The sequence below is a fragment of the Anopheles moucheti genome, chromosome 2 (assembly GCF_943734755.1).
Source record: "Anopheles moucheti chromosome 2, idAnoMoucSN_F20_07, whole genome shotgun sequence".
Lineage (NCBI taxonomy): Eukaryota > Metazoa > Arthropoda > Insecta > Diptera > Culicidae > Anopheles > Anopheles moucheti.
The window spans coordinates 19242258-19263708 of NC_069140.1; the positions used below are offsets into that span (position 1 = coordinate 19242258).

At 44.8% G+C, this 21451-nt stretch overlaps 4 protein-coding genes across 4 annotated transcripts; all 4 read right to left on the reverse strand.

Moving 5' to 3' along the window:
- Positions 1–245: 245 nt before the first annotated feature.
- LOC128299283 (serine protease gd-like) lies at positions 246–2874 on the reverse strand. Its single transcript, XM_053035191.1, has 3 exons — positions 2593–2874; positions 1222–1730; positions 246–1094 (listed from the first exon to the last, which is right to left on the reverse strand). The coding sequence occupies exons 1-3, from the start codon at positions 2872–2874 to the stop codon at positions 305–307; spliced, it is 1581 nt and encodes a 526-aa protein (XP_052891151.1). The 3' UTR covers positions 246–304.
- A 2466-nt stretch (positions 2875–5340) lies between these two features.
- LOC128296973 (serine protease gd-like) lies at positions 5341–9410 on the reverse strand. Its single transcript, XM_053032513.1, has 3 exons — positions 8617–9410; positions 6886–7358; positions 5341–6664 (listed from the first exon to the last, which is right to left on the reverse strand). Exons 1-3 carry the CDS (start codon positions 8896–8898, stop codon positions 5872–5874), a joined length of 1548 nt encoding a protein of 515 aa, XP_052888473.1. The 5' UTR covers positions 8899–9410; the 3' UTR covers positions 5341–5871.
- A 1821-nt stretch (positions 9411–11231) lies between these two features.
- LOC128309839 (toll-like receptor 13) lies at positions 11232–16243 on the reverse strand. The gene is made up of 3 exons (XM_053046321.1): positions 16157–16243; positions 15551–15835; positions 11232–13389 (listed from the first exon to the last, which is right to left on the reverse strand). The coding sequence occupies exons 2-3, from the start codon at positions 15565–15567 to the stop codon at positions 11664–11666; spliced, it is 1743 nt and encodes a 580-aa protein (XP_052902281.1). The 5' UTR covers positions 15568–15835; positions 16157–16243; the 3' UTR covers positions 11232–11663.
- Positions 16244–17614: 1371 nt separating this feature from the next.
- LOC128297811 (uncharacterized) lies at positions 17615–19340 on the reverse strand. Its single transcript, XM_053033512.1, has 3 exons — positions 18976–19340; positions 18729–18904; positions 17615–18654 (listed from the first exon to the last, which is right to left on the reverse strand). The coding sequence occupies exons 1-3, from the start codon at positions 19338–19340 to the stop codon at positions 18035–18037; spliced, it is 1161 nt and encodes a 386-aa protein (XP_052889472.1). The 3' UTR covers positions 17615–18034.
- Between the last annotated feature and the right edge of the window lie 2111 nt (positions 19341–21451).

The following is a 21451-nucleotide window of genomic DNA, read 5'->3' on the forward strand; positions in this document are numbered from 1 at the left end:
GTATCATTTATTTCGCTTTGTTTTGTTGACATGCATCTTATCATTAAGCTATGTATCGGTTGTCCACTGGTCGAGTAACCCTGCAATCAGCACATCGATTGGGCATGGGTCATCATGTTTTCCTTATTCCAAGATCCAGCAATAAGTTGTACGCGATTTATCCACGCTGACGATTTAGACAGATCCGGACGATTTAAGATGATTTCGGAGGCTGGTAACGTGGTCACACTAGCCGGCTACGGTTCAAAATCGTGGGTGCGCTCCAGAGAACCAATCACTTATACGCATACTACAGAACAATCGCCTAAGACCTAACAGCCTTTAGCAACCATGAATAGAATGCCGCTATATCCGTGTAAACAACGTATTTCGTAACGTCGCAGATTAGTGTTTCAGGGTCATACTGGCCGAAAGACACGATTCCGCGCAGGTAGTACTTTTGGCCACGTTTGATCACAAGCCCACTGCCAGAATCGCCGGTGCACGGTACCGATCCGTGTCCGTCCCCGCAGAACAAGGGTGCCGAACCGGTAATGAATTTTCCCAGGTTCCGGGAGCATGACTTTCGGTCCACTACCGTCGGGGTGACATAGCTGGGGTACTTCGCATCTCCATTCTCGGTGATACCCCAGCCCGACACGAAACCCTTAACGCCAACGATCTGTTCCAAGTTGCCACTTTCAGACCACACACAGATTGGCCGTACTAAACTAGTATAGACAATCGGCTGGTCGACCTTTATTACGGCGATGTCGGAATCCCCAAGACCCGACTCGTCGAAGTAGTAATCATCGTGGATAAAGATGGTCGATACCTTACGCTCCTGCAGATCCGCATCGAAGAAGTTGTCGATGTTGTACATGCCAGGCACGGTTATTATATCGTCCGCTTGGCGTGCTACACCGAGCGAATCGTACATGCAGTGAGCAGCAGTCACTAGGTGTTGTTTAGTAATGATTGTACTGCCGCAGATGTACTTAGGTTTCGATCGTTCGTTATGGAAGATTGGTGCCGCCCATGGGAATTGCCCTTTTGGCGATCGGATTCCGTTGATCGATAGACGATTAAAAACTTGCGCCGGTTGTCCGCATCCACTAGAATATAAGGTGTAAAATATTGCCGTTAAAACCAATTAGTTACTAGTTCCATAGTTGCCTAAAGCGTAAAATGCTCTAGTATCTATAATAAGATGAATATTACTACAATATTACTTTAACTTACATGCTTGATTCATCCACGTTGGAGCTGTAGTCTACTGTTGGACGTTGTATTGGTCGTTCAGGTTTAGGTGTCTGCACTGGTCGGTATACGGGGGCTTGTTGCACAGGTTTCTGTATAGGTTGATATACGGGGGCTTGTTGTTGTGGTGCCTGCACTGGTCGGTACACGGGGGCTTGTGGTTGAGGTGTCTGCACTGGTTGATATACGGGGGTTTGTAGAGCCGTATTCTGTGGCGGTTGGTACTGTATGGTGTTGAAGTTGTTACCATTTCCGTTTGTTTGCTGTTGCACCTGCGTGAAGAGTGTATGGTCCAAGTTGATCGTGGTCACTATCTGTCCGGTTGCTCTCTGACCGGTACAGATGGTTTGACCGTTAACGCTTATTGCCAACACACTTGGGATGACATTTTTGAACGGGAAATTAACGCGATACTGTGCCGGCCGGTTACTGTAGATGTCGCGGAACGTATCTTCGTTGGATTTAACTAGCGTGATCGATCCAACGTTGTTCTAAAAAAAAGATATTTGGAGAACATTTACATTGGTTAAGGTTTAGATAACCGAATAGGATTCAGTTCCTTGTTTTAGTTCCGTTTCAAGGATGCGGCGAAAAACATTGTATCATATTGAAACATTGTATCATATTTTTTTTGATAACCAAATATTTTAAAACTGGTTTCTCGCCCTCTATTCTGTGGTAACAGGTCGGAATTTTCAAAAGTTGGTTGACACCTGCTACTGCTTTCTTTCCATAATGTTCTAGAAATATCACGTAGCTTTCGCACGGGGATTTAAGATTCTTTGACCTACGAAACAATCTCGTGGAGTTTTCTGAACATAAAATGTAAAACATGACGTTCACAATTCGAGTTGAGGAAACTTTTCAACAGTTTGAAAATGTCATTTAGGCGAATATCTATTTTTATTTCCCCTGAAAGATGGCGTAACTGATATCACAAGGTTAAAGAACAGAAACAAAAATCTTGGAATGTTTCGTATTATCTCGCATCTGAAACCGGTTTGGGGAGCATTCAGGTGAAATAAAATCTAGATATAAAATGAATAAAGTTCCAAGTCTTCTCATTCTCATTTCTTATTTATTGAAGCAACATTCTAATCATTTGCTAGTGGACGATTTGGAAGTTTAATAAATTAATCCTAAGTGAATTCTATGTATGTCTTAAAGTTAAACATTTTAAAACTCAACTACCCCAAATAGTAAACAATTTGAATACGTGAATCTTAAATTGGTTTCAAAGCTGTCCCTGATTCACGCATCCGATGAGCAGTTCTTGTTCCAGCATCTTGAGCCGGTAGTGTGGACATAAAATTTCGCAAAAATCCTCCCCAAGCAGGTTATTTATTACCTTACCTGCGGTACGGTGGTGCCAATTGAAAGATCGATGTTCAGCTTGACCAACTGACCGATGCGTAGACCCTGCAGCTCGACGTAGCCGAACGCCTGGTTGATCCGTGGATCGAGCCGATACGAAAACACGTTGGGACATGGTGACTGCAGATATTGACCCTCTACCGGACTGTGTGCTAGAGGACCGATCAGTACCAGCAAGCAGACGCATGTTCGCATCAGCAAACTGAACGTGGGAGATGATCGCGACGAACGGTTGGCTACGTTTATTCGTACCGTCAACATGGTGAAGATGACTCTACTAGCAGAGGGTCTCTCTGGGACGGAACACTGTACACTTTTGCGAGGAAGCACTGCGAACGTTTTACAACATTTCGGTGTTAAAATTCATTCGTTCTAACAATATTTTAAAGCGCATGCGGGTGGAGAATCTGATCGCATCATAAATGCTAAACCATAAATGCTAAGCTTCGGTTTTAGCAATACCATGGGTTACTACTGTATGGATTCCCATACATTTGCTTGCCGAATGCTGCGATGAGTATAACGATTCGTTCGCCCGCCCTCGCGCGGAAAATACAGCTAAAACTAAACAGCAGAATGGAACACACGACACGCACGTCACGATTCAACGATCCGTTCGGTTGAAGATGTTAATACACACTGCTTAGACGGGTGACGACTCGTGCCGCTGGTGGCGATCGGTTAGCTAACGGACAGGACGCACGCTAATGATGTGGGATGGGATTTCAAGTGCCATCGAACATCACCGGTTAATTGTTTGCAGTTTATCATTTATTTGCTTTGTTTTGTTGACGAATCGCCTACACGGATTCTTGACAATCGTTTGAAGCATTTTTCTAAAAAATAAATTTTGGATAAATTAATGATTAACTTATAGACGATGCGATTGCTACGTGTTTATGGGGATTAGGGACTAAATACAACTGCGACGAAAGACCAAGATGACTCCAACTCTTTTTGGCGTAACGTCCTAATAGGTCATGCCTGCAATTTCTGGCTTACTAGACTTATTTTACCACGTGGCCGGATAGCCAGTCCTTGCTACGGGAGGTTGATCCGGTCCGTTTGTATGAAGACCGGCACCGCTCTCATCATGCCTCCGGGCCGGCCCCAAAGAGCCGAATGAAAGATAAAAATACGGAACAATGGATTATAAACATAGCAAATGCTTTCGCAACAGTTGTGACATCAAGAAAATGAAAAAGTAGTCCCAAGAAAGCGATCGATGTTATTGCGTCACAAATTAAATAATTCCAACCTTCCGAAGAAACAAAATTCGTGACATAGTTTTGCACAGGATTGTGCAGCTCAACATCATTTTATATAAGGATCTTTCGCAGATCGATGATTTCGGATTTAAGCACCGTGCTGTATGGCGTGCTCCGTGTGCTCTCGAACGCAACTCGGACAAAGTCCATGTCTCTGAAATATTTAGTATACTCATGTAAGTGAGTACTGGAACTACAGTAGAACGTCGATCATCAGGACCGGCCGTTTTATCGATTTCCACAGATAACACACCCTGCAGATTTGTACGTGCAATAATTGAAGATGAAGATGACTGGTCATCGCTAAAAGCATTCACATGATTTTAATATTAGAATTTATTGTTTACTAACAATATAGCACTTATTCCTGGGGCTTCACTTGGTACACTCTTTATACTATAAAGTTTTTCTCGGGGCAACACTGAACGGTTAAAAAAGTCAAAACGATTCTACTAGCTGTGGTTTATTAGCCGACGGATAATCTTCACACTGGATAATCAGGTCCAGGATAATCGACGTTCTACTGTATATAAGTTCTATATAATCCCGTCGATCTTTGACCTAAGATAGGTGAACTTTTGGACGACTTTGAAAGTGCGCTCAACGATTTGTAAGTCACCCATGCGTAAGTTAAGATTTGTTCGATATAGTATTTATGAGAAATAATAATGACAAACAGGAGGAGGATTACATAATTGTGAGTATCCAGCTAAAGGACGATACCAGTGGACGATCTGGCGATTTGTGAAACTCAAGTTCTGCCGTTGAAATGCAGTGTTTTTAGATTGGAAAGGAATTTTAGAGCTGAAGGAGACAGATGGCGAAGAAGGGGAAGCATGGTTGCTAGAGAAAGCTGAATATGTCCTCTGTCGGATACTTTACGATGAAGAATAACCCCTGTGGTGTACTATGCTTGGCGGATGTGTGAGCAGGATGTGATCAGTAAGAGTAGAACCATTAGCTAGCTGAGCAGATCGGTGGAGCGTATCCTGACGATGGGCATGGCCGGAAGGATACAATGATTAGGGCAAATGATCTTGGATTCATACCCTTCCAGCAAAGTTCTCGTCGGAGTAGCACAAAGAATTTGTTGGCTGTACCAAGTAGAGCCAAACCTGCCGGAAATAGGATACAGCTGATCGAGTTTCCTGTAAATATTATCAACTACTATTGCAGGCGTTATTGGAAGCATAGGGCATATCTGGGGAAAAAACCTCATCGGATCGGCTGGAACACAAGGTTCCGGGCCAACGTGACTTAGCACACCAAGATGTAGGAAGCAGTCATTATGGATGAAGGTTTATCATCCAAATTAAAGCAAGGTATTGTTGAACAAGTGAACGCCAGGATTATAAACGTTGCGTTTACAATGTTTGCAATGGAAATTTCATATGAAGGGACACCAGAAAAATGTACGCTGTAAATGAGGTTGAACTACGGTGGTAGAATGTGTGAAACTCTTATTGTAAATATTTTAACGACTTTGGTTCTCAATCTTTTTGTACAGATGTACACTCATCAACTCGGCTCTAGTCATAAAATCACGATTGATTTGTTCTTGTTTCTTGCGATAGGCACGAGACAGTTTTGTAACAAATCTGTAATAACCACGAAACAAAGAGTGTTCGCAGTTACTTACCTACACTCATGACACTACGTTACACTATTATAAAATTATTGTAAACAATTATTACGCATCAGTGTATTCGACTTATTAGAACAAACGCATATCTTTCGCGTTCTTATCTTTACACTTCGTATCGATTGTCCACTGGCCGAGTAACCCTGCGAGCAGCACATCGACCTCGGGTGGGCATGAGGCATCTAGTTTTTACCTTAATCCAAGATCCAGTAATAAACTTTATGCTCTAGGGAGCGTAATTTCAGAATCAGTTGTACGCGATGTTTGGGTATGTACGAGTGTCAGGACTTTCACAGAATTAGTTGCAAGCTTGGAGCATGCGCAGGCTACAGGACACAGCTTTATCGCCTAAGATTTTAAAATTTTCGACAACCAGTAACGGAATGGTGCTATATCCGTGTAGACTACGTATTTGTCACGTGCGCAAGTAAGTGTATTAGGGTCATACTGGCCGATGGATACGATTCCGCGCAGGTAGTACTTTTGGCCACGTTTGATCACAAGCCCACTGCCAGAATCGCCGGTGCACGGTACCGATCCGTGTCCATCCCCGCAGAACAAACGTGCCGAGCCGGCAATAAGTTTTTCTAGATTGCGGGAGCATGCAGGTCGGCTGACGATCGTAGCGGTGACATAGCTAGGGTACTTCGCATCTCCATTCTCCGTGACACCCCAGCCCGACACGAAGCCTTTGACGCCGACGATCTGTTCCAGGTTGTCAATTTCGCTCCACCCACAGATCGGTCGCACTAGGCTGCTATAGACAATGGGCTGGTCGACCTTTATCACCGCAATGTCGGAATCCACCAATCCTGAATCCTCGAAGTAGTAATCATCGTGGATAAAGATGGTCGATACCTTACGCTCCTGCAGATCCGCATCGAAGAAGTTGTCGATGTTGTACATGCCAGGCACGGTTATTACATCTTCCGCCTTTCGTGGGACACCGAGCGAATCGTACATGCAGTGAGCTGCAGTCACTAGGTGCTGCGTTGAAATGATTGTACTGCCGCAGATGTACCTAGGTTTGGTTGGTGCGCCGTTATCGAAGATTGGTGCCGCCCATGGGAACTGCCCTTTTGGCGATCGGATTCCGTTGATCGACAGACGATTAAAAACTGCTGCCGGTTGTCCACATCCACTAAAATACAAGAACGTGCAAAATTTGTGTTAAACAGATGGCAAAATATCAATTATTCTTAACATGGCTACTGAAGAATACCACAAAATATCGAATATCGAAACATTCGATCTATAGAATCTACAATATAGGTTAGTCGTAGAGGTTTTCAGCAAAAAGACAGAAGGATTAGTTAAATATCCTACGTGTTCCATCGTAGATATTTCGCTGTTACAACTTACATGTTTGATTCGTCGGCATTTGAGCTGGTGTCCACTTCTGGACGTTGCACTGGCCGCTGCGTTTGTATCACCTGTGGTGGCTGTGTTTGTATCACCTGTGGTCGTTGCGTTTGTACCACCTGAGGTCTTTGTGCTGCCACCGGCTGAGGTATCTGCACCGGTTGATATACGGGAGCTTGTGGGGCCGTATTCTGTGGCGGTTGGTACTGTATGGTGTTGAAGTTGTTACCATTTCCGTTCGAAAGGGGTTGCATCTGTGTGAAGAGTGTATGCTCCAAGTTTATCGTGGTCACTACCTGTCCGGTCGCTTTCTGACCGGTACAGATCGTTTGACCGTTCACGCTAATTGCCAACACACTTGGGATGACATTTTTGAACGGGAAATTAACGCGATACTGTGCCGGTTGGTTGTTGTAGATGTCGCGAAACGTTTGCTCTCTCGATTTAATTAGCGTGATCGATCCAACGTTGTTCTAAAATGAAGAAAAAGAATAATTAGTGTATATTTGTGTTAAGGTACAGAAAGCCGAATAGGATTCAGGAATAGGAAATAGGAAACCCATGAAATATTATTTCAATAAACTTATAGCAGTAAGTACGCAGATAAAGACAACGGCGAAGAACGTCGTGTCCTATTAAAAACCTTTTGTCCAAAACTGGTTTCTCCCTCTCTACCCTACACAGTGTAACAAAACGAAAAGCAAAAACTGTGTAAAACCATGGATTTTGGATTTGCCGGCTTTTGAGATAAGAGATGTCATCGTAGCACCGAGCAATTTTCATTCGGATGGCGTTTCTCTGGCGCGCAGTTCGAACACAGGACATGGTAGGGAATCCCATCGTATCTTCAAACACGTTCAGCTCGCGTCATGATTGATAGAATAAACAACATAGGAGCAGATAGTGATGACAGGCTGGAATTTTCAAAAGATGGTTTCCACCGCTAGAGCAAGTTTTGTTTCCATACTGATCGATAACGATGCTTTCGCTCGCTTATTCACAATACGCGTTTCGAATTGATGGAGTTTCTGACAAAGGTAAAACATCCGCTACAGTCCGCGCGGGAATTCAAGAAGCTTTGACCTAAGAGACAATCTCGTAGATGACCAATCGGTTGTTTTCTGAACAGAAAATGTAAAACATAATGCTCACAATTCGTGTTGAGGACACTTTTCAACGGTTTGAAAATGACATTTAGGTGAATATCTATTTAAAATAGATATAAAATAAAATAGAATAAATTTAAAATATTCGGTTTTCCCTGAACCGAATTTAAGAGAAAGATGGTGGGACTGATATCACAAGGTTAAAGGACAGATAAAAATAAATTGGAATTTTTAATTTCATCTCGAATATGGAACCGGTTTAGGTAACATACCGCAAAAAATTATTAACATTAAGATAATATTACGAAATGAATATAGCAACCTAATTGTAGTATTCCTATTTCTATGCCATTTTATAAAAGCCTGACAATACTGTTGGCTTTAGAGTACTCAACGACAGTTCGCTTTTAATATTCCAAAATGCTTAAAACGGTTCCAAAAACATTCCTGCTAAAAGACGCATCTGACGACCTGTTCTTATTTATTTGTTATTTGTTAATTAAAATTCAACAGACAGTCCAGCACCTTGAGCGTTGAGGTCTTTGGTGAAATTCGCGAAACCCTCCCCGGGCAGGTTAGTGTTTAAAGTTTCTGGTTGTGTGTTTCCTTCTCTCGTCTAACTTACCTGCGGTACGGCGATACCAATTGAAAGATCGATGTTCAGCTTGACCAACTGACCGATGCGTAGACCCTGCAGCTCGACGTAGCCGAACGCCTGGTTGGTGCCTGGGTCGAGTCGGTATGAAAACACGTTCGGACACGGTGACTGCAGATATTGACCCTCTACCGGACTGTGTGCTAGAGGACCGATCAGTACCAGCAAGCAGACGCACGTTCGCATCAGCAAACTGAACGTGGGAGATGATCGCGACGAACGGTTGGCTACGTTTATTCGTACCGTCAACATGGTGAAGATGACTCTACTAGCAGAGGGTCTCTCTGGGACGGAACACTGTACACTTTTGCGAGGAAGCACTGCGAAGGGAGGTGACGATCACAATACACGTCTGATTCTTCCACCTCAAGTTTGAATTTTCATAATTTCTTCCCTTCTAATAATTCACCCAAGGGATACAATCGTTCAGTTTTCCGGAATCCGGAAGAATCATCCACTATCACCAAACTTTGACTGATGACTGATCGCACACTTTGTATAACTGATCCAGGAAACTCCGCATCACTTTGTCACCCAAACAGGTTTTACAACAATTCGGTGTTAAAATTCATTCGGTCTAATAATGTTTTGATGTCTATATGGAGGGAGAATCCGATCGCATGCTAAATGTTAAACCACAAGCTCCGGTTTTGACACTGCCAGGGGTTACTACTGCGTGGCTTCTCATACGTCTCCTTATCGGATGCTGCGATGAGTCGGATGATTCTCTCACCTAGGAAAGCAGTGCGTAAACAGAGCAGAGAACAAATAACTGGTACCAACGATGTGTGCGTGTGCGAGGGATCGGAAAGATCAGGGAAACGACAGCCTCCAAACACTCCCGCGTTTGATAACAAGTGCGTGTCAGGAGCAACACACGACGCGCACTTCGCGATTCAACGATCCGTTCGGTTGAAGATGTTAATACACACTGATTTGACGGGTGACGACTCGTGCCGTTGGTTGCGATCGGTTAGCTGACGGACATGAGCGGCTCGCAGGGTAATGGTGTGGGAAGGGATTTCAAGTGCCATCAAGCGCCACCGGTTTATTGTTCGATACTAACACCACCGTACCCACTACCGGTTATCCGCGGTCGGACTTTTCATCGTTCCCGTCGTGTGTGTAGGTATTTTGTCACGCACAGCACGGCTGTGGATGCGGGAGACGCTCGATGCGGGTTTCATCTCGGCAGAATTCACGGTCTGTACGCATACCCTGCCCTCAAGGTTGATCTCTTTCTTTCACGTTTGTGGTTGTGTGCGTGTGTGTATTTCACCCGTGCCAAGTCGTCAACTGCCTTGAGTCAAGCATTCGTGGGGAATTACCCGTGGAATGGGCCCGTCCGCTAGAGTCGCCGTCATTGCTGGGTGTACGTGCAGCAGTAGTACCCACCGCGAAGACGAACGGGTAAGAGGACCTTTCGCTTGGACAGCCCCTAAAAACTAGGCACGAGTAAGATTTCATTAATGAACTACCTTGGTGGGGAATTCCAGCACCTGTCTGGTTTGTTTTGGTTGGCTTCCGTTGTAGCTGAAGGGTGTGGGACCGCCCTAAAAAAAATGTGTCCCTGTTAGTGCTTCGGATAGAACCATAGCTGAAGAAGGTGCGTTTGAGTACCCCCGCATTAGGACCTAGTGCAGAAAGGATGAAAGTAACTACCTTGGCAAAGAATCGGTGCACCTGTTACAGTGTTTTACATGTGCATTAAAGGACAACGAAAACACCAAAAAGCTTTGTTCGTCGCTCAGATCAAACCTTCGCATACGCTTCGTCCAGCGGCACATCATCGATTACCTAAGCTCACCGAGCAGCAAAAAATGGGAATTATTCGTGAGACTACAACTATTGGAATGCATCTGACGAACACAACAACAAATCAAAATGTGAACTGTAATAATCTAAGTTACGCCAGGCTGCAATTAATGGGAACCACGAGAGCGATAGTATCGCTTCGGGGATTAAATTGAACGCGAGACGCTACGAGCCTGAGAAATTCTATCGCGTTTCAATTCTCACATACATAATCCTCGCACTGAATTGCTTGTTGCTGTTCGGTGCGGGGAATTTACAAGATGCACTTTGTTGTCCGAATGCATTTTTTTTTCGTTGTTCAAAATAGCATCCTCAGCGATTGGTGTATGTGATCGTCGGATCGTGCGCCAAACCTATTTGCACTGTGTTGTATGCAATAATGATGATGCCAATAATCACGAGCATGTGTTTGTGCCGTCTTGGACAGCAATATTGTTAATGTAAAATTTTAAATTAATTATTTTGCTTTATATTATCCAATCAGATGATAGTCATCTTGTGATATCGTGCCTTTTTTTCTCAACATCGCATCAAATGTGTCGTTTGATCGTGTGCCTTTGGCTCATAGCGATCAATCCGGCATGCGAATCCGGTTTTAACAAAGATAAAAAAGCGATTTCCACGTCATACCATTACGCCATTTCACGTTTATACCAAGTCACCCAAATCCGTTACCGAGCGATGGTTGTTGCGCAACTGTTGCAGTTGCTTTCGGTTTAGTTTTGGAATGTCGAAAGCCAAGAATAATGGTCGTTGAAGTAGTGGGTCAAATTAAATTCTTACGTTTATTGGACATGTCAGCAATATCTTTTATTTTTGGTAACTAGATTTGATGAAGCCACAATAGGCCACTTATCATTTTGTTTAGTTTTTATGCCAATTTTAGTTTTCACCGCACCGTACAACCTGCAATCGAGATGTGCGATAATGTTCGGATGTCCTCACCGCGTACGATTAGCATCGATATCAGCATCGGAAGATCCACGATCGTTGTATCTGAAGGCTGGAAGGATATTTCAAAGGATACCCAGGAAGATGATCTACACTGAAGATCATCAGCACCCATCTTATTAGCTGTGTGTATGCATATAGATATGTTTTGGTACGTACAAATTCTTTAGAATACGGGAAATTCCCGTTTCGATCAGAATAATAACAATCACTATTCATGTAGGTTGCTATTTCCGTAAACCGGTACATCTTTATGCTGCTGAGTTGTCACGAATAACATCGCTAACCGTGACTCCATTGCTGAACTCATTCGCCCGCTTATTGTACGTCACCACTTTCACCGCCCGGTCATGTTGCCACCTGCGGAACAACCGCCATCCACCGTAGGCGACGGCTACGCACAGTACGCTAGCAAAGATGGCAACCAGAAATGCAAGCATGCCAAGCAATCGGTCCACGTCCCGTTCTAGGTTACGCAGCTCCTCGTCCTGCTGCTGCTGGTGCACAACGGTCTGATTGCCCTGTCCTCGGATCGACGAGTACAGCGCGTACATGAAATAGATCGTATTGCGGCCAAGATTGCGCAAAACGGTCATGTCCCGCTTGATGTGGTTGATCGTGTACTGGGGCTCGAACGTATCCGTAACGTAGGAATCGGTCACGTGCGTACCGTTGATGTAGCAATCACGTGGATCACTCGTCGAACGGATGTGCGTGCGGTTCAGGAACGCGTTCAGCTGATCGTAGTATGTGCAGTTCCAGCGGTTAAACGAGAGCGAGACTAGCTCGAGGTACGGGAACTCTTGGCCCAACCGCTCGTAGCTGATCAGCTCCCGTAGGTAGTTGAAGTTCAGGCTGAGATACTGCAGCGAGCGCATCCGCGATAGTTCACTCACATTCAAACGCACAAAGTTGTTCTGTGAAAGATCGAGATTGAGGATCGAGTCCGACGCGAGCAAACCCTGGATGTTGTGCTCGCTAAGGCTACAGTTCTGTAGCCGCAACGTCACCAGGCTCGGTATGTTCCGGATCGAGTACTTTAGGTTATAGTCGAACTTGGACACGTTGTTCGACGATAGGTCAAGATATTCGAGCTGGTTCATCTCATGAAGACCGACAATGTTGTCCAGGTTGTTGTGCGACAGATCGATGTGTTCGGCTCGGTTAAACTTGAAAAGATCCGCGTCGTATATGTTGTTGTGTTGAATCTGCAGTGCACGCACATTGAACGATTTGTTAACCGTGAGCGTTTCGATGTGGTTGTTGTCGATCTTCAGCAGTGCGATCTCCTTCGTCTCGATGTACGGCATCCGGCGAAAATTGTTGTCCGACAGATCGAACTCGTACACCTCGTCAACCATCGTGATCGGATCGAACAGCACCGACGGTAGGAACGACAGCTGATTGTGATCCAACAGCACCGATGACAGATGATCGTTGAAGTGGAATTGGTTGGGTGCTAGGGTAATCAAACAGTTCTCCCGCAGGCTCAATGATTCGAGCGCGTACAGCCGATCGAAAGCTTGCCGTTCGAGTGTGTGGATCAGGTTAAAGGACAGATCCAGCTCGACCAGACGTATCAACGAACCAAACGTAAGGTTGTTGACCGACTCCAACCGGTTGTTGGAGAGGTTGAGCGTTTCCAGCGAGTAGAACTTTAGGAACGTCAGCTCGTTCAGTTCCTCAAAGTTGTTGAACGCTAGATTCAGCTCAAATATCTCGTACCCTTCCCCGACGAAGCTGCTCAAATGCCAGTGCACCTCCTTGAAGCCTTGTCGCGAGAGATCCACCTCCGTTTCGTTGTTGCGAAGGTTGAGCGTGTCCTCCGTAAGGTAGCCATTCCAGTTGGGCGAATGGCGGTACTCCTCCATGATCGTTCGGTGTCGATCACGCTTCATATTGACACACTCATCGCCCCGTGATGGACCAACCGACAGCAACCAGATAGCCGTCACGCACAGGTTCGCTATTGTGAGTCTGCAACGAAAAGAGAGTAGGACAGTTTAAAAACAGGAAAACAAGCGGCTAGATGATGAACACTGCATGAATATGAACGCAATCCCATCACAAAAAAAGGTAATACGAGCAAAACTGTCGGAATGATGTGCCTTTTTATTCCGTATGAAGAGCGCAAACGCAGCTATTTGATATCAACTGCAGCAACGAACGTGACCGGTAGACCGGTCGGCAACTACCGGGTGGGTTGTTTATTCTTTTGTACAGAATCGGTACTACCTTTTGTGATAGAATGCACATACCGCATCGTTGGTCCCTATCGGTTTGCACGGTTCTATGTGCAATTTTTCGCTCGCAACCACTGAAAGCAACGCTCCATGACGTCGTATTAACAATCGATCATCACGTAATAATTATACATTTATTTGACTCCAACAGCATTATCGCTTGTGGTTGCACTAGGACTTTCTGTAACATCCATTACGAACCACGGGCAAAGCCTTCCATGTGCTAGGGTTACGGGTTAGCAGACAATAAACGGTGATCCCCATTTGCATGTGGGATGCATAGAGATGAGATCTATCTAATGCTCGGCCCATTCGTGTACTAACGTCAGAGTAAAACGGCTTTTGAAATAATGTGTCACGATTCCTATTGGATTGGTTTCATCAATTAATCATTACATCAATTTATCAAAAACATCCATTAGAACGCTTTCAGGAGGTGTGCTGATACGCGTCGGCAACATTTTAATATGCGGACAGCACAGGAAAACGAAAGACTCCACCAACAGCGCGCGTCAAGCAACGAACCTTTCGAAAATCAAATTGAATGGACAACTTTCACTCTCCTTTTGATTCCCTTTGATTGTTTTTGTTGCCTTTCTTTCCGCTCAAAAATATGAATTGACTTATTTCGTTTGCTCCACGTTTCGTACTAGAATGATGCAGCGAGATCGCAAATGTGCTGCCCGTGAATCTGCCCGTTTTTTTTATCAACGCGTCGAATAAAATTACCGCCAATTAAATTCACTGGACAAGTTGCGCATACTAATGGTATTATAACACGGCTGCCGGTGGCGTGCTGTAATTCACAACCGGCAACGGGTCGCCATATCAACGAAACGGTGTTCCTCCCTGTTCCGGCCTGCTGTGACCTTGACAAGCACGAGCCACCGAGGTTGGTGTGTACAGTGGCGGGAATAAAAATTCTAGTGCTGCGACTGTTTGGTTTTATTTCCCAGGTTTGTGCCGCTTTCCGGTGCAGCCGATGTAATCGAAATACGGTGCGAAAGGTCTACATCCCGTATTTACCAGCCTGCCCAAAGGTGGTGCAATTGTAAATGATTGTTTCGCCTAGGAAGGGTTACCCTGTCCGATAAGGCAAAGCATCGGACTTCTTTGCGTAAACAACAGTGAAGAACAAAGCTGGACATATGGTTTGCTGGGCCTGGCCTGGGTCTGTAGGTATATCATACGTACGTGATGCAGCTGTTTACTGAAGCTGGACGTCTGAATGATAACGCAGATCGCTGAAGGTTTCGACTCGAGGGGTAAATTGCAAATGGATAGGCCTCATTGCTTGCACATAAAAGACAATCTTGCAACAGTTTGATAGTGTTGTTCTACTAACTGTGTGCGAGCCATGTGAAACCAAAGAGATGTGAAAAACCCCGGTGGAATATTTAGTTAATTCCCCGGTGGGAAGTTAATTGCTCCATTCAATTAGGGAAAGTTATTAAAACGCACCATTTCCACCTCCAGCCTCAGTGATTCATCGTGAAGTACACATCAGAAATAAATCACTCAAACATAAACTTCCAATTGAAATTACCCTCTATTACGGCTCTGGGGGGGCAGAATTTATTAAAGTATTAAGTTGTGTAAACACAGCCGGCAGTTCGACGCATCGGGCTAGGCAGAAGAGCAGCTGCGCTTATTGCTGTTTAAGCTCACTGTTTCAGTTTGTTTGCAATCGCTTGTTTGCTTCGCTCCTTGAAGATGAATGTCAATGACAATCGACAAGATTGTGAAGCGCTGGATTGAGAATTGCAAGCCATTAAGCGACGCCTGCGATAAACAGATTTGGTATGCCTTTGAAACATGCCTTCAGTTTGTAACACTACTAGATTGTTGCCAGTCAAATGGCCTGTTTGTGGAATGTTAAATTAAATCGATCATACCTTACTGTTGACTTCATTCTTTCTTCCGTGCTGCGTTGCGTTGTGTAGTCGCCGCTAGACGAATGGTAACTGTCACCTGTTAGGGGACTGCTTTCTCTTCACTGCCTTAACCGCACACGAAACTATCCGTCACCGTCCGAAAGCACCGTTTCCTGTTTGTCCGTAGCTTTAATAACTTAATGCGAATTCGTGTGCATCCAGCCTAATGATGGGCCTGCAAAAGTATTCACCCACTGTGTTCAGACGATTATGAACCGATCATTCTCCGTCACCTTTTACTCAACACTGGGCGGCGAAGAGAAGAAAAAAAAAACATTTAATGCACAGCACGCGTATTCGTGGACGGAACACTCGCTCACTTTATAGTTCTACTGCTGATCACTAATTAATATGAGCAACTAGAATCGTTTGCGTTGCGGACTAGACGTAGAATATGCTTTGGTTGTAACGTTTGCTGTTTGTTCACTTTTGTGCGGATCACTTCTGCGTTGTGATGAGAACAACGCGCCGAACGTGCCCGTGTTGTGTCGGATGCATCTATCAGCACGGGGAAAAATCGATAAACATCAGCGTTGTTACAAATCACTGTACAGCCACTGTACCCACGCGCATGATAAGACCCAACCGCACATGCATATCCGCCGTTGCTTTTCCGTGGATTGAATGGTTGTCCCCCTGCTGTATCGTCCGGTCCTGGTTCCCCTGGGTATGTTGTGCAGCGGGCAACGGTTGAACACGTACTGATCGTAACGGATCGATCGCGGTGGGGATGTTATAATAGAACATTCAAACCGACCGACACTCACGTCAGAGCGCCCTGTGCAGTGGCGTTGTGGGACGGTTTGTTGATGATACACCGCGTATCGTAAACACACGTCGGTTGTTGATGGTGTTGGTAAAGCTACTAAGAATCACGTATACATTAATGAGCTAGTAGTACAATCGAGTGGCGGAATTTGAGGGCGCATCAGTCGAACTTGAAATATGTGCCAGTGGGGAACCATCGCACAAACGCTCCTGGGCGATAGTTTACAAATGTTTGTGGCGCTTTTAAAACAACACATTTGCAACAATAAGCCACCGGGAAGCTCAGGATGACCACGACCAGGAGCAAAACTTTTCAATGTACTACCCCGTAATGATGACTACCCCTATAGGCGCGAATAACCGCAAAGTTATCCTCATCCGGCTGTAACGCGTGTAGATTGTTTCATGTAGAACAGGAAAAAAATGTGGTACGCTGATCACACGAGGTGTTGGAAACGTCTGAACGTTTAAACCAACAGTGGGCGACGGTACGTGATGCGATGGGCCCTTTTTTCGATGTCGCCCTATGGCACGCGAGATTGATAAACCACCATTGATAGTGGATTCACAGCTAGCGCGACTTCACTAGAGCAATCATACCGGTGCGGTATTATTCGTTTTTTAAAAACATGTTTTCTTATAATTTAACCACCTGTTTATGGTGGGCCTGGTTGTTTGGAAAATGTTATAATATATTTTTAAACAATACAGAAAAAAATCTGTTTTCGACAAAGCAAGATTTTGCAAAAACAAATGCAAAAGTTATCATTTCCAGTGGTAAATATTATCGTCACACGAATAAGTTGTTGCTAGTCATTTGTAGCAAATTGTTGCGATATCTTGTCTGCATCGTGAACATGTATACGCCAAAGAGTTAATGCAGTTAAAATTTATTAAGCGATTTATAATAATTTTTAGCGAATCAGATAAAATGTTTGTTTGCCCTTTTTTTTTTGGTTGCGCTTTGTCGACCTACCTGTACCTCGGTGTAGATAATGTCTCTTTTGAGTGTTACTGAAAACGATTTTCATCAACACGTGGTTATAATTTCGACTGCCGTGCCGCATCCTTCGTTTCGTATTGTTTTAAACACATTACGGCAATTAACAGTAGTTCGCTACCCTTTTTGTTCGACTTAACAATCAACGAAAGCTACACCCCTATTTGACACCCCTATGCACAATGTGTGTGTCGCAGTTTGCATACTTTTCGGCGCCGTATACGAAACGATTTAAATTATTTGAATTAAATCTCTTCTTTTATTTACGTCTTTTCATTACTACGTTTTAATGCTTGTTGTATACTTTTGTTTTGGAGTTGTGCATGTAATGAACATCGGTGTAGAAACAACATGAAAACTGTTATCTCCAACGAGTTAGCCATTTTCCCATACAACATCATCACTGAGCAGGGCGCGATAGTAAATTTGTAACAACACATTTCGCTGGTTTACTTCTCATACTACCCAACTCATACTATAAAATCGTGTGTGTGAAGAACATGGAACGAAAAACACTACTCAAATTATTCTACTTTGTGTGACGCTTCTCGCTGCAACGTGACAACCAGCTGTCCGACGTTGTAAAATGGTACGCATTGTGGTACAAATAAATAAAAACTTATAACATGCACGTCCACACAAGCTGCAGGACGTCTAGCTGCACGAGGCCCACCCGCTCAGTCCGTCCCGCTCGGTTTCCGGCTCACGTTAATATCTAGTGGTGACTGCCGCTTGGTGCTACCGGACAGTACGCTCGACTCTTGGGCATCGATGTCGCGGATCTGGCTGGAAATTCGCTTCATCCTCGGTGGCGGTACCGGTGCGTTCGCTTCCACATCGGTATGGTGTGTTGGCGGGACACCATTCCCGCTGGCCGGTTCCGTTGCGTGGCCACTCTTCTGTGTCTTTTCCCGGTTCCAGCGCATCAGTGCCTTTATCCGCCCCCCATGATAGTGATAAATATAAAGTGCAGCAAATCCACATAGGACCAGAAAAAGCGACATAATCGCCACCAGCGGGCCCATATACTTGACACCCTTCGGTGGTTCCTCGATCGGTTCCTCGCCCTCGGACGGTTCCGTGCTGGAGTCGGGTGTACGGGTCGGTGTCGGTTTCTGTCCCGGTCGCAGCGGGGTACGGTTGTCCTGGCCATCCTTTTCGCTCACGGTGACATCCGCACAGGCACGGAACTCTTCCTGCGGACCACAACCAACCGCACCATTACCATCCGGACAGATGCCCCAGTTATTGCCGGCGACGTACTTCCACTGCACCACGCAGTTGCTGCAGTTTAAATCTGTATGAAAGGAAGTGAACAGTGAAAAGAGAGTAGAGTACGATCGTGGCGAGTAGCGTGTAGATGTCGCGTACCTGTTGGAAGTTCTGCCTTCATATCGTAGATTCGGCTACCGTTGCGAGGATAGAATCTAGTCTTCAGATCATTTGGATGTGGAATGCTTGGCGTTCCGCTGATGATCCTCATCAGATGCTTATCGAGACAGTCTTGCTTCGCTTGCACATTGTCACAGATGCGGAACTCGAAGTAACTGCAAATAAGCGTGGGAACAATTTTAGCGCGATGTTCTTTGCTAGATCTTTTTTATCGCCGCACACTCACCCCATATGGCTTGCTGTCAGCTCGACTCGCAATGTGATGGTGGAGCCGGGTTTGTATCTACGCACTATCACACCCTGGCCCCATTTGCCACCAAACTCGTGAGGTCTCGGCAGTGGCACATCGAACGGGTCACCACACTCACCGCATTTGCCTTCGTTCTTTTGCCACTGCCTGTTGAACCCACCACAGTACAGCTCGTGATCGTTGTAGTTTGGAGGTGTCGAAAAGCCGTAACGCCAGGCAGACGCACGGCTTGGTGGCTCTATCAAACGTCCATGTCCGGAACAGAGCTCAAAGTTACCGGCTAGCAGCAGGAACAGCGCACTTGTCACTGCAATTGTGAACGGTTTTCGTCGATTGATCATATTGTTGTGTGTGTGTCTGCGCTGCTGCTTAGCACTTGTGTTGCACTGCTTTTCACTTTAAAATTCTCGTTGATCGCGTTAGTGTTGAGAAATGTCCGAGCCCTAAAACAAATCGAAGAAAAACACGTCAGATTACACTTTTAATATTTAGAGCACTAGATACGCTTAAATGAAACTAATAAACACTTTATGCGAGCAATAGAAACAACACTAACAGGTGAATGACAGGTCCGGTAGCGTTCTGTGAGGTTCACACCACTAATCTACCCCGATACAACACCGATGAACCGTCGATCGTAAATGAAGTCCCAAAAAGTGGTCTACCTGACACTAAGGGCCCCTTCTGCTTCAAAAAAAAAACCCCTACTCCGGCTCGCGCAAAAAGGGAGTGAGCCATCGTTCGAGCCCTGTGCACAATTTGATAATAGCTCGCACAAACAAATCCGTCCACCACCGTCCGTTCCGATACGATTCCCGCCCCACAAGACGGGCGGGTGGAAGCATGGAAGCGGCAACAAGCGCATCTTCCGCGTGCTTGCAGGCAAATACACCCTGTGCAACGTCGGCGGCACGGCGCGTAAGCATAAACGCTTCGGCGGTCGGCTTATGCTGCTTGTTGGTGTTGCAAAAAAAAAAAGGTGTGCGTGGTGCGTTAAGCATCAAACAAGCTCGTACACACCCCTTCCTCCAGCGTCCTCCAGGGCGGATATGCTTCCCGGCCGATAGAGGAGTGTTTGGGTGGTCGAAACACACAAAATCAAGTGCAGCAGCAGAACAATAGGTATGTGTAGCACCAAGCGTCAAATGCCGATCCGATACCACCGAGGGCAAAACCGATACTGTTTCAACATGATCGTTGTGTATGCGTGTGCATGTGTGTGTGTTCAAAAGGGGAGGAAGTGGACGGCTTTTAACGATTTGCAAATACCGAGCAAATACTCCTTTCGATCACTTCCTTCCTGATAATGGGCTTGCTACCGGTATTTTGTAGCGTCCGATGTATTTTGGGGTTGGAATTTGACGTCCGGTCGAGTTGGAATGCGTTTTTCCTTGCAAATTTCAAAAATGCTGCGGTAAATCTTGTACCGCTTGACAGCTTAAAAGGGTGCTTAACACTAATTGTAGCGAGCCATGACAAGCTACACTACGCTGATGTTTTGCAACCACCGGTTCCGGTGTGTAATGGAGATTCAAATAATGCCGATATAATCTTACAACGATTCGTCTTGAGAGCAGCCGTTGTTGGCGCCGTTACGTTACAATAATGGCGAAAGATTGTACGTTTCGATATCCTTACGTGCATTACATCGGCAAGATGCATTTACTGTAGGGTTTGGTTACAGATTGCCGAGTTACGTTACTGGGCCAAAGCCGTTCTCGTACGCACCTTATCGCATTTGCGGATACTCGTGCGACAATTTTGCGACAACAATGGCGCGGAAAGATTATTGGGTTGTGACGAACAAGCTCTTCGCGGCTTGCACATGTTATGTGCGGTGGTTTATATAAACCGTGATTTACTTTTGTCACCGATGCGATGTTTAACATTATTATGTGATATTCAATTAATGGGGCATTGTGGGAACGTGAAAGTGAAACTCAGTGGAAAACATGTCTGTGGGAAATTGTAAAAAATAATTAGTAAAAAAAAACAAAACAAAAATTAGTTAGAAACTTTAAAAGATTTGCTATAGATAGCCAAAATAGCTTACAGCGTATGTTTCAGTAGATTGGCTATCAGAAACTACAACGTTTTCCCATATTACTGAACAATTATGGATTCCAGATCAACACAAACTCTCGTCTTTGGAGCCCAGAAAAAAGAGGCTTATGTTAGTAAGAGCGTTCTGCATCATTCAAAATAATTATCGAGCAAAGACATTTTGAAGTATTAGGCGGTTAAGGTAGAATTTCCCATCCTCTATTGTTCTCACTGAGCATCGAAAATTACTGGCTCGTGGTTAGCTTCATATTCTGGCCGTTTTTCATTTAGTGCTTTACTCGATCGATTTATCGTGGCTACAAGTTTTGTAAAACGATCGAAACTTACTTGTAAACCCAGTAAAATAACGTCAAAAGTAACTATTATTTTAATTAACTAAAATCAATTT